The 13,021-nt window shown below is 54.7% G+C and overlaps 1 protein-coding gene across 10 annotated transcripts in view; it reads right to left on the bottom strand.

Annotated features, from left to right (window-relative positions):
- Positions 1-13,021, bottom strand: part of PRKN (parkin RBR E3 ubiquitin protein ligase) — a 638,297-nt gene that overhangs the window by 343,826 nt on the left and 281,450 nt on the right. For all 10 annotated transcript variants that reach the window (XR_013960334.1, XR_013960335.1, XM_080663608.1 and 7 more), the window contains exon 4: positions 7,759-7,880. Coding sequence is in view for 8 of the 10 variants with exons in the window: in XM_080663608.1 (XP_080519734.1) it covers positions 7,759-7,880 (122 nt within the window). In the remaining 2 variants the exon portion in view is untranslated. The remainder of the gene's footprint in view (positions 1-7,758; positions 7,881-13,021) is intronic.

Here is a 13,021-nt window from a genome sequence, read left to right as displayed (position 1 = left end):
CGCCTAGGACCCCTCCCCTGCCCTCAGCGCGGGGTGCGGAGCCGCCTGCCTTTCCCTGCCCGCCCCATCCCTCCAGCTGCAGCAGGAACGTGTGGGGGGGCATCTCAGAGGCTCTGGGGACGCAGCACTGCCCACAACGACGCCCGTGAGCACCCCTGCAACAACCCAGCTCAGCGTGAGATGCTGCGGACTTCTCACTGGTTGTGGCACGCGGTTCTGGTAAACGGGTAAATCTCTGTAGAGGAAACGGTGGGAAAGATTTTAAAACATTTCTGGAGAAACAAAATTACTGAAGTGAAGATCGAAAAGAAACCAGTATAACCCCGGATGTGGAAATGCCGAGGCTCTGGTCACAGTCATAAAAATATCCGCAAAGATCTGTTCCAGAACGGAGCTTCCGGATGACGATGGGAAGCCGGCGCCCGGGGTCTCAGGGGAGGCCGAGCACGGGCTGCCCTGCTCCCGGCACGGAACACAAACCAACACGTCGCAGGCCAGCGGCACCCTGGCCACGGGGCCACCGGCGGGCCTCTGCAGAGAGAGACACATCACAACGTGAGATAACGCGCAGTGGCTCTCCCACTCCGCCCCACGCTCAGGAGCGCCCGGCAACCCAACCGCTACGTGGCAAGAAGGAGGAGGCAGACGCGTGCTCCGTGCGCGCAGCTGCGGGTCAGGCCCGTGCGGCAGATCTGAGAGCAGGTTTGATCGTAAGAGAAGAAGTAGGCTCCTGACCAGCAATTAATCTCTAACAAATACTAAGTTTAGGAATGATTACACATTGAGGCTAGATTTCTTAATACATTTCCTCCCATGAATTGTCCCTAATCTATAACCCAGTTTTAACTGAAATCCATCACGCAGGGCACTTTCCATCTCCCTCTATTTCTTGCGCCATTTCTCATCGGAACCCTTTTAGCTTTAATGCTATTACGGGGCAGAGTCTCTCATTACAGTGGCCAAGATAAAGCTCTTTTTCAGATAAAGTGATTACCGCGACGACAGCGGGGAATCACCCCAGTGCCTGGCTGCAGCCAGCTCTCTGTGACACAGACACGGGCCACAGTGGGCACAGCCCGAGAGGCAGGGGCGAGGGTAGGTGTGGGCGGGCAAAGGGGGGTGTGGGGACAGAAGGAGGCTTTACTTGGGGTGATGGGCACACGATATGTGTGCAGGTGATGTTTCGTTGAGTTGTACTCTTGAAACCTGTATGGTTCTGTGAACCAAGGTCACCCCAACAAATTCAATTTTTTAAAAAAGACTAATAAACTGAGTGCACACAGAAAGATGTTAATGGTGGTCCCTGGTGTTTGTGCTGAGGGACTACCAGTTTGTAGCTGAGCCAGGAAGAGCCCTAGAGGGGAGAGGTCAGGGTGAGGTCAGCAGCCTTGGCGCCCTAGAGGTGAGAGGTCAGGGCGAGGTCAGCAGCCTTGGCGCCCTAGAGGTGAGAGGTCAGGGCGAGGTCAGCAGCCTTGGCGCCCTAGAGGTGAGAGGTCAGGGCGAGGTCAGCAGCCTGGCAGTGCATGAGCGTAGGAAACTCTCCACCTGGGCGAATGGCAGTGAGACCTACCAGCTTCCAAACGTGTCTCACGTGACAGGCACCGCAATGCCTGCTTTAAGGATTTAAGTCCTTGGACCTCTGCTATAAAGTCGGTGAAATCTCACTTCCGGTTTACGACAAGGAAATGTAGACAAGGTGCCTGGCCAGCCTGGCTCAGTGGTTGAGCATCAACCTGTGAACCAGGAGGTCACGGCTCGATTCCCGGTCAGGGCACAGGCCCGGGTTGCGGGCTCCATCCCCAGTGTGGAGGCAGCCACTCAATGACTCTCTCTCAAATAGAGTGTCTCTCTCTCTCTCTCTCTCTCTCTCTCTCAATCTCCCCCCCCCCCACCTCTACGAAATCAATAAAAATATATTTTAACACAAAAGAAAGAAATTGAGACAAAGTCACGCAGCTAATAAGCGTGAGAACCAGAATTCAAGCGCCTCCAGGACAAGGCCCGTGGCGGCCACCCTCTCCAGGTCTTTGGTCCCAGGCGGTTCCGAGCCCAGGATCCCAACAGAACGCTGTGCTGAGTGTCCTTCCGTCCCACTTCCATGTGCCTCCTGTCCAGGACCCCAACAGAACGCTGTGCTGAGTGTCCTTCTGTCTCACTTCCACGTGCCTGCTGCCCAGGACCCCAACAGAACGCTGTGCTGAGTGTCCTTCCGTCTCACTTCCACGTGCCTCCTGTCCAGGACCCCAACAGAGTGCTGTGCTGAGTGTCCTTCCGTCTCACTTCCACGTGCCTCCTGTCCAGGACCCCAACAGAACGCTGTGCTGAGTGTCCTTCCGTCTCACTTCCACGTGCATCCTGTCTCCCATCACTGTCGCAATCCATCAGCGCTCGGCCATGAAGACCCTGGCTGTACTGTAAGCCTGTGTCCTGCTAGAAAAGCCGGCCCGCGTCTTCCTATCACGGAAGCTTTATTTCCTACAGGAGGCACCGTCCACCAGGCCGTGGGCAGCGCCTCAGGGGCTCCTGGCCTGAGACGTAGGAGAGAGCACTTAGCCTCAGCGGGCGGACGCCTGCAGGGCAGCGGGGAGGGACCCCCTTAGCATGGTCCCCAGGGCAGACTCTCCACCATCGCCTGAGCTTCTCCGGGAATGTCACCAGCCAGGAGACTGTTCAACTTTCCCCGTGTCTCCTGCTGGCACAGCTTAGTGCTGGGACGTCAGAGAGCTGAGCTGAGAGCCACATCTGACTGTACAGCCTGCTTCCTGACCAGGGCTCGCTCCTCCCCCATGACAGGCCAGACGGCAGAAGGAACCACACCGACAGACACTCTGGTCTGGGGTTTGGCGGACCCAGGGGAAAGGCGAAGGACAAGCATCTTTAAGTCTCTGGGTACTATTTCTGTTTGCAATGGGAATTCCTCTTCAATTCTAATTATTTTCTAACAGCAGTGTGTGGTCTACGGACCTTGGAAAACCTTGCCTTTTCTGCCCACTTCACTGGGTTGTGAAAAATAAAAGGCTCTGAGGACAGGACCAGGCAAGGAAAACGGCGATGGCAGATGCTCTCCATCAACCACTTCATCGTCCCCGAGCACGACCGGACACCGTGTGCACGGGCAACGCTGCCCTTTCGTGTTCGGGCCGCGTCCTTTCCGTGCGGGCCCGAGTGGGCGACTTCGGACGGGCGAGGGAATTGGATGCCGGCCACGGTTTTCCCATCAGCTGCTGTTCGCTATTTTCGAGTGAGTGTTCATTTTTCTAAAGGCTCTTTTGATTAATGGAAACCCTAGTCAAGGTGAGCATGAAATAAAAAAGGTAATTTGATTTGGACAAAGAAGAAAACCAAGCGGATCAAGGTGTCCTCAAGGGCAGGCCAAACTTCAGACGACAGGTTTGCCACCCCTCACGCCGCGGCAGAAGCGGCTACGCCTCTCCCTTGACAATGTTGTATTCAGAGGAAGCAGGCAGGCAGACACAGCCACCTGGTGCGTCATGTGTGAGAGGCAGCTCATGACTATTGTAATCCAATAGTGAGGAGTGGTGAGGGAACGCTGGAATTATGGGTAAGTTCAAAACCACCCCACAACATGAGGAGGCCACGGTTAGGACTCAGGAGAGGCCTGGGGCTCGTTGCTGACTTATTTCTCCAGCAGAAAACTAAAGATTATGTTTTTAAAAATAACCCAGGTGGCGGAGTAGGTTCGAGTGTGTCTCCTTGTGTATGAAAAGCCCCTGGAAGTCCAGATAGGCACCACTATAGGCCATCAGGCTGGACAATGTGGCTGCAATGGACAAATGCCCAGAAACATACCATCTCCAAGACGGAATCAGGAGGAATCGGGAAACCTGAATAGGCCAGCACAGCAGATGAAGCAGACGCCGTCATCAGAAAACTCCCAGCAAACAAAAGCCCGGGTCCGGACGGCTTCCCAGGGGAGTTTCACCAAACATTCAAAGGAGAACTGACACCTCTACTCCCCAAACTATTCCAGAAAATCCAAGAAAAAGGAACTCTTCCAAACTCTTTCTATGAGGCCAGCATTAGCCTAATTCCAAAACCAGATAAAGACACCACAAAGAAAGAGAATTACAGGCCAATATCCCTGATGAACATAGATGCTAAAATCCTCAACAAATATTAGCAAACTGTGTCCAGCAATATATTAAAAAGGTCCTACACCATGATCAAATGGGATTCATTCCAGGGATGCAAGGCTGGTACAATATTTTCAAATCAATAACGTGACACATCACAGAAACGAATCCAAAGAAGCTCAGATAAACCCCACACTGCCATCATACTCGCCAACCACACCCGATCCTACTTCCTTCTCCTTTTTCTTGACCAGAGGAAACCGTGTGGGCTGCAGATCTTTACAAATCCCTGGAAAAATAGACGGAGCACTGTCTCATGTCTACATAGGAACCCCGCCTCGGGGCAGGCTCAGCACCTGCCACATCGTCGCTGGGTCGGGCCCACAGACCGTCAGGCCTGGCTGGTGGCCAGACCCCAGAGACGGCATCTGACGGCCCTGTGGAGTGTGTCCTTGCTGTCACTGACGGAGGCTGAAGCGCCTAGCCTGCGCCCTTGCTGAGTGCCAGCTGTGCCGCCCCCAGACACTGTCCTGCACACCTGGGTTAAGCCATCCTTAAGTAGTCTTTGAAGAAGGCCATTTTTAAAAATCCTTCAGCATATCTTTCCAGGAGAACTTTGGAAGGATCTCTTAAGTCCAGAGACTTGAGCTGGATCACGGGACACTGACCAGCAGATCTGCGCGGCCAGGTCTTTGCTAGGAAAGGCGGGCTCCCGGGAAACCCGGACAGGACTGCTCCCTCCTGGTGCCAACACCTGCTGACCACGGACTTGGGTGGCCATTTCCCCTCTCTGTTCACACCACTGGGTGACGAGGGCGACTGCGCAGGTCTGTGGTAAGAATTAGAGAAGAATACAAGGCTGGGTGGGGTGCTTTCGCTTCTCCAAAAGGAATTAGCCGAGCCTGGATTGATTTCCAGGAGTGGATGTGTGTGTGTGTGTGCGTGTGCGTGCATTTATAGTAATATATGTGAAAACAACAATAACACAGCAGTTTATATTTCTGAGTATTCCTGTTCCAGCTGGCGTTCTCAGTACTCTTCATATATCCACTCATCGGCATGACAAATAAGAACCCAGCCCCGTTCCCTAAACGCTCTGTCCCCAGGGCCCCGCCCCAGAGTTCCTGAGCTGACGGGTGGTGGGGGAGGGGGGGGAGCGTGATGAAGGGGCCTCTAACCCAGGCTCCGGCTCCAGAGCCCCTGGGGGAGCTCACCCTACACCGCCTCCCCGGAGAGCTGCTCCGGCCGAACCCACAATCGTGCATCACGTGACCCCACCTTCAGGTGGGGGGCATTTAGGCGGATGCTGTGGTGCTTTTCCTTTTCGTTGCTTCTATTTCCCCCGTGGAGCACATTTTTCCAGGAAAAATTGCATGTGTATGGCTTCTCCTTGTTAACTAAAGACTGGCCACACTGAGGACCACCCCCCCCCCCGCCGTCCCCCAATTCTGACACCCGGGGAGCCGACTCCTATCCGTGGGCCTGGCTGCCCTGCCCCACTGCCCGCACCTGACTTAGACTTTCACTCACCTGTGGTCACGGGGCATCTGACAGGTGACCCTCGTGCAACAGATCCATCTGTGTGGTGAAGCGGAGCTTTAACCCCCAGGCTGAGGCCACACCGGCCGGTTCCAATCCCAGGCCACCGCTTAGCGGGCTTGTTCGCCTAATCTCGCTAAGCCTCCTTCCCTCCCCCGTCTAAAACGGATTTGCTAACAGTGCTGGCCTCAGATGTTCCACATAATTAATGGAGATAGCCCGTGGAGAGGATGAGGCCATTTATTGTAATATATGTGAAAACAACAATATTGCTCTTTGTACTGGGAACAGTAGGAGGTGAGTAACAGTCACAGCCCATGTGCAGGGTCGGGCTGCGCCGGACAGACCATAGGGCTGTTGGCTGCACTGGGGAGGCGAGGGCGTCGGGTGGAGAACGTGGTGGGGCTTTAGGACAGAAGCCCTCTCTCTCCATGGACAGCCCGAGGACGGTCCCCTCTGGGATGGGGGGTGGCGGGGGGGCGGCGTCAGGGTGAGTCTGGATCACTCACGGGCTGGTCTTCCCACCTGGCCTGCCTGTGTGGTTGACATGTATTGGACTGAAACACTGAATTCATTGTTCGTACTTGCTCCATCTTCCCCTGCTGCCCCTCCTCGAGCACCTCTGGGGCCTTCCGGTGCCCCACTATTCCATTCCTCAGGCACCTCCCCGATCTAGGCCCTGAGAACCCCGTGAAAAGTTTATTAAATAATAACCTCTCTGCCACCAACGTCAATCCAGATGGCGGACGGTTTCAGCACTGAGAGTGGTTCTAACATCATCTCACGCATCCCGTGTCTATAACTTCATCTCACGCATCCCATGTCTATAACATCATCTCACGCAGCCCGTGTCTATAACATCATCTCACGCAGCCCGTGTCTATAACTTCATCTCACGCAGCCCGTGTCTATTACATCATCTCACGCAGCCCGTGTCTATTACACCATCTCACGCAGCCCGTGTCTATTACATCACCTCACGCAGCCCGTGTCTATAACATCATCTCACGCAGCCCGTGTCTATAACATCATCTCACGCAGCCCGTGTTTATAACACCATCTCAGCATCCCGTGTCTATAACATCATCTCACGCAGCCCGAGTCTGTAACATCATCTCACGCAGCCCTGTGTCCGCAGCACGTTGTCCGGCTCTCCGCTGCCTGCAGGACACAAGCTAAACTCTCTCGCCACCGCTGGGCCTGACATGGAAACAGGGGTCTGTGTACACTTCGGCCCCTGGTCGCCCCAGCGCCGCCCGTCCTTTCCTGCCTCCCCGCTGTGCCCTCCCCACGCGCTGCCCGGCCTCCCCACCCGCACACATTCGCACCCACGTCACATTCAGCCCAGTGAGCCCTGCCCAGCCTCACACTCACGCCACCAACTAGCCGTGTGCATGGTTTCTATCGGCTCCGACAGGCTTTTCTCTCGGGCCACCGAGTGCCAGCCTGTCTGCGGAGGTCTCACCGCCCAGGCCCAGAGCCCGGGGAGGAGGCAGTCTGGGCAGAAGGGGTCCCAACAGGTCTTCACTGGATGCTGAGTGCCACGTCACCTAATGGTCCCGGGTCACACGATGTTCTTCTTCTGATGTTTCCCGACCACGTGAAAACGTCACACACATGTGGGGCCCTCCCTCAGCTTGTGGACGGCACAGAAGCCGGCGAGGCCACAGCAGACGCTGGGCTGCTGGCCCCCGTTCCAAAGGCACCCGCTCGGGTTCCCCCAGCCACAGCTTCCCTTTGCACCTGTCCCTCACACTCAGCACCCTTCAGCGCATGACTGTAGGGAGCCCCTTGAATGTTGACATGTATACCCAAACCTGTTACCCCACACAGACCCAGGCCTCGAACCCTTCCCAGCACCTTAGGAAGGTGGAGAAGGCACCCACCAAGTCTCCCCTCCTTCCGGGAAGGCCGTCCCTCTCCTTTCAGCAGGCCTGACTGAAGACACGGCCCCGCACGGGCTCCCTGGCCCCACCGAGTCCTGCAGCTTTAACGGAAACGTCAGACCCCGCTAACCATGACAACCGCATGGAAGGCCGTGGTGAGAGACACGGCGGCGGCTGATTAGAAACTCCAGCGGCAACTCCGAAGTGCGCGTTCCCCTTGCCGGGCGCTTGGTCCTTACCTGGGCCAAGGTGAGCGTGGCTTGCTGGCACGTGCCACACCGCACCCGCAGCTTCCCGGGCTGCACCCGCTGGCAGGGGCCCTTGCAGTAGACGTAGAAGCTGTTGTAGGCCGGTCTACCTGCTGGGAAAGAAGAAGCAGAGGCGTGGCCCATCAGTGATGGACGCAGAACCGAAGCGGGCAGGCGTTGGGGCCGACTCCTCGGGGCACTGGAAACATTCACGGGATGGATGTTCCAACGAGGCTACAGCAGTGTAATCTGGGAGATCTGGTTTTATGCTCAAAACAGCGAGAGCCGTTTCTCCTGGCCCACGGCCCCGCCTGAGCCAAGTGCGCGACCTGCTGCTCTGCTCGGGGACCTGCGGTGCGCCCTCCGCTGCCATGGCTTACGGGGGACGGGAGTGTGGGGGATGTGGGGTCACAGAGACCGTGCTCCTGAGTTCAGCTCCATGCTCTGAACACAGTTTGAAAACTCCAGACTTTTCCCCTTCCTATGGATCCACAGGGATGGACCAGTAATCTCTCATGATGCTAGTACCTTCATGATGCTAGGTTGCTGGGTTTTCGATGAAGCTGTTTCAATACACGGTCACACCCGGGGCAGCAGAGCCGTGAGGGCGGGCCGCACCCAGGCCCGGATGGGGCTGTGCATCTCACTGGGTTCTCCACCAGGACACAGGCCGCCCTGGCAACATGCCACCGAGAGTCAGAGCTGGGCAGACAGTCAGCACGCCTCCGGAGAGGAGGAAGCCTTGCTGGCGGGGTTCACACGTCCACGTCTGCAGAGTTAACTTCACACAGAAGCACTTACCGGGAAAAGAGCCGCCTTTCTAGATTTCTAGATCTCTAAAGTTACTAAATACTTCTTCCAATCCTTAACTTTCTTCTGGCTGGGTAGGAGTTACCCAAGGCCACGCGTAACGTTTTGTTTATCATCTAGAAATAATATACAGTATTTCTGATCATTAGGAGTGAAAACCTTTAGACTCCCAAATGCATATGATTTATTAAAAACAGTATGAAAATGAGGAAAAAAGATCCTAAAGTCTTATGAAGCTCCATTTGCTTTACTAATTTACAAAAAAAAAAAAGACATATTGTCATTTGTTCAGCCATCTTTACTAATATTATGGGTGACAATACTTGTGAAACGAAAAGCACAATAAAGGTTCAAGTTTGCTATTTTTATCATTTATTGGCAACATATTTTATAATCCTTAGTCTCAGAGATGAATATTTGGCTTCCAGTTTCCAGTAGATATCTACCTGTTCACACTGGAAATCATCGGTAAGAAACTACCCTTTTCTGACACCTTTTCGTAACTTCAGTGCCTTTATGTACAAGGTATTTAAGTTGATGAATATCACAGTGTTGTTAGCACTATAATAACCACATAAAATATATCCTCAAGGCCATATGTGTATCAGAAATGTGACAGATGGAAGCATGTTAAAGCTATAGGAACGCCATGATAACAGAGAACATGGGACGGTCACAGATCTGTGACATTTTAATGTGGAGTAAGGGGAGCTTAGTGAAGGAGGCAGAGCCTGTACTGTTAAAACCTTTACCGACATTATGGACAAACCCAGTTTCTCGAGTTTTATGACCTAGGCAGAGGTTAAAGGACTTTGAAAAGGAGGGAGGAGAGGAATGGGTTAGGAAGCGCTCCCAGAGGCGCCCAGCCCGCAGACACCAGCCTTGCGGGGAGCACAGTCAGCGAATTTCTCAGCAGGAGCCAAGCATCTCAGAGACCCGGACTGGGGCCTGCTCGCTCCCTCCCGCTGGCGTGTTCCCAACATTGTTGATCTGAAGACCCATCCCCGCCTCTTCCTGTGCGGCAACCTTCTCCGGAGCCCTTGAAAACAGAGAAAGCACTGCAGCCGGGGCCCGGGCCGCGCAGCCCACGCCGTGACATGTGATCGTTACTCAGCTTCCCAGAGCGGCCCCTGGCTGGGGAGGAACAGCCAGTCTGAGCAGGGTCGAGCTCAGGCCCGTCCTGGCTACAGCAGATTCCGAGCTGTTGGCTCTGCGTGGCCAGAGTCGGTGAATCCTGAGATCCCTTTTCGGACAGGCTTCCCTGCCTACGGGGCTACAGGACACTGCGTATGGCAGGCTTCTCGGCGTCATGCTGAGCTCCGAGCACCCAGGACAGGACGGGACCGGACGGGAATCAGAACAGACACCCTGACGAGCAGCTCTGGGAAGCCTCCCAGTGCCCGCCTGCAGGGCTGAGCACACACTCGTGCACGCGGAGCACAGATGCCAAGAGGAGCAGCAGGGCAGGGCTGAGCACACACTCGTGCACGCGGAGCCCCGATGCCTATAGGAGCGGCAGGGCAGGGCTGAGGCACACACTCGTGCACGCGGAGCACTGATGCCCACAGGAGCGGCAGGGCAGGGCTGAGCACACACTCGTGCATGCGGAGCACAGATGCCAAGAGGAGCGGCAGGGCAGGGCTGAGCACACACTCGTGCACGCGGAGCCCCGATGCCTATAGGAGCGGCAGGGCAGGGCTGAGGCACACACTCGTGCACGCGGAGCACTGATGCCCACAGGAGCGGCAGGGCAGGGCTGAGCACACACTCGTGCACGCGGAGCACTGATGCCCACAGGAGCGGCAGGGCAGGGCTGAGCACACACTCGTGCACGCGGAGCACTGATGCCCACAGGAGCGGCAGGGCAGGGCTGAGCACACACTCGTGCACGCGGAGCCCCGAAGCCCTCAGGAGCGGCAGGGCAGGGCTGAGGCACACACTCGTGCACGCGGAGCCCCGATGCCTACAGGAGCGGCAGGGCAGGGCTGAGCACACACTCGTGCACGCGGAGCGCTGATGCCTACAGGAACGGCAGGGCGAGTCAGCGCCAGCAGCCGGTCCGGAGGGGTGCCGCGGTCTCCAGTCACTAGCGTGGGCCCCGCCCGTTGACTTGTTTGGGTCTGAAAACCCTTTTGCTCTCCTGACCAGCTCTTCCCAAGGGCCGCCCCTTCCCATGCAAAAGAGTCAAAGCAGCTTGTGCCGGTAGATTCCCCTCTTTCTGTTGTAAGTTTTCAATCTAGAGAAATATTTCAAAACATTGTCAAACTATCTGCTTCCCTGTAATTCACCCCTGGGAACACTCCGCATGGTTGAGTGTTTGGGGGGCCGTCTCCTACACAAACATACACGGGTGCAGCATGTAAATATCTGTCCACTGAACCATTTGTAATTAAGTCACAGCTAGCATAGTGCTCACCCCTAAGTCCTTAAACTTCCTAAAAATGACTTTTCCCCCCACATAACACCAAGGAGCTTTTCGAGTGGTTGTGGTTTCTGTAGCCCCACTCGCGGACCAGCCAAGTCCTCTAGGTGCACCTTAGGGCACGGGCAGTGGGTGCCCCTGTGCAAGGCCCTGAGCCCCACCCGGGGAGGGGAGGGGATGCTCGGCGCAGCCACAGTAAGCATGTCCTCCCCCTGCAGGACTCGACAGCATTTAAAAAAATATATATGTTTCCTTATTGATTCTCTCTTTTTTATATAATATAGTTGTATTGCTTTCAGAGAGGAAGGGAGAGGAGAGAGAGACAGAAACATCAGTGATGAGAAAGAATCACGGATCGGCTGCCTCCTGCACGCCCCACACTGGCGATCGAGCCTGTAGCCCAGGTGTGTGCCCTTGACTGGAGTTGAACCATGACCATGACCTCCTGGTTCATAGTTCGACACTCAACCACTGAGCCATGCCGGCCGGGCAAACTCTACAGACTCTTAGGAGCCACAGAGCACAGTCCACCCAAGCTTGTCTGACCTGAGCCTTCCTCACGGAGCATTCTGTGAAACTGCAGGTTCTTAAAAAAAAAAAAGAAAGTAGGGTTCAATCGGCCATGTGGACTTGCTTTAGACAAGCCTACTGTTGAGGTTTATGAACCCGGCTCTGCCTAACGCTCCAAAGAGCCCCCTGAGAGTTAAAGCTTCGCTCCACCCCAATCAATAAGCTTATATGCTTATCATACATGAGCCAGGGGTTAGTCTGCGGATGTAACTGTACAAAGTGAAGTCTATTCGCTTCTCTCTTGAGGTTTTTTCGGGCTGGAGGTTGAGAGCAGTTCATGGTCAGGATGCATTCTAAGTGTCTGTAGAAACTCTCCCACCCAAGGACTGCAATTCCATCATTGTCTTGAGCTTTTCTCTCCCACTTTGTCCAAGTAACAGGACCCTTCATCACGCCTCCCCCTTTCCTTATTCTCCCTTCTTGGTCCAAAAACTGCCAAAAGCATGAGCAATATTCACAGCATATGGAGGAAAGCCCCTGTTCAACACAGTATTATTCGCTTCGGTTTTGTGAAAAGCCAGCATGACCTGTAGCATTCTCGTTTTTCTTTTCTGTGTCTGAGTCATGAGCTCAGACCCAAAGCCTTTGTTTTAATAAGACAAATGGATGCTTTAAAAAAGTCATTCTGAAGAGACCTGGTAGGAAGAGAAACCAAGATGGCGGCATAGGTAAATACCTAAACAGCTGCCTCACACAACAATTTCAAAACTACAACTAAAAGACAAAACGGATATCATCCAGAACCACAGGAAGGATGGCTGAGTGGAAATTCTACAACTAGAAGGAAAGAGAAAAGCACACTGAGACTCAGAGGAACTGCGGAAGGCAGAGGTACTGAGAAGCGTGCGTGGAGAGGGCTGGCAACTGAGTACGTGGCTGGCTTTCTCAAGCGGAAGGGAGACAAAAGCTCCCGACTGCGCTGAACTCCAGTTCTGGGCAAGACTCTGGGGACCCAGACTCATTCGGGGAGAAACTGGACTGTCTGGCAGCGGGCGGAACTCAAGGGTGGCTTTCTCTCAGAGGTGCTTGCAGCGATTACCATGGAATACTGAGACCTGGGGGGCCTCTTAGGGCAGGGCTGACAGGAAGCCATTGCTGTCTGCTCCGCCCTGAGACTCCGCCCCATCCAAGCTGAGCACAGAGGCTTTTGCAAGTCTTCTCCCATAAGGGTGTCTCCAGCACAGAAGTTCTCCCAGCATAGACACAGCTGATCCTCACAGCCAACTGGCCTGGAGGACAATTCCTCCCAGTGATACCAACAACAATCAAGGCTTAACTACAACAAGACTGTGCACACAGCCCACAAAGGGGTGCACCAAGAGTATCCACCTCAGGTAACTGGGAAGGCTGAGCCACTGGGCCCTATAGGACACCTAGCATACAAAGCCACTCTATCAACTCAGGGAAGCAGCCAAAATGCGGAGACAAAGAAACAGATCACAAATGAAAGAA

This window comes from Plecotus auritus (genome assembly GCF_963455305.1).
Source record: "Plecotus auritus genome assembly, chromosome: 4".
In the NCBI taxonomy this organism is placed as follows: Eukaryota; Metazoa; Chordata; class Mammalia; order Chiroptera; family Vespertilionidae; genus Plecotus; species Plecotus auritus.
The sequence above is the reverse complement of the archived record's forward strand: the minus strand, read 5'-3'. Positions and strand labels throughout refer to the sequence as shown.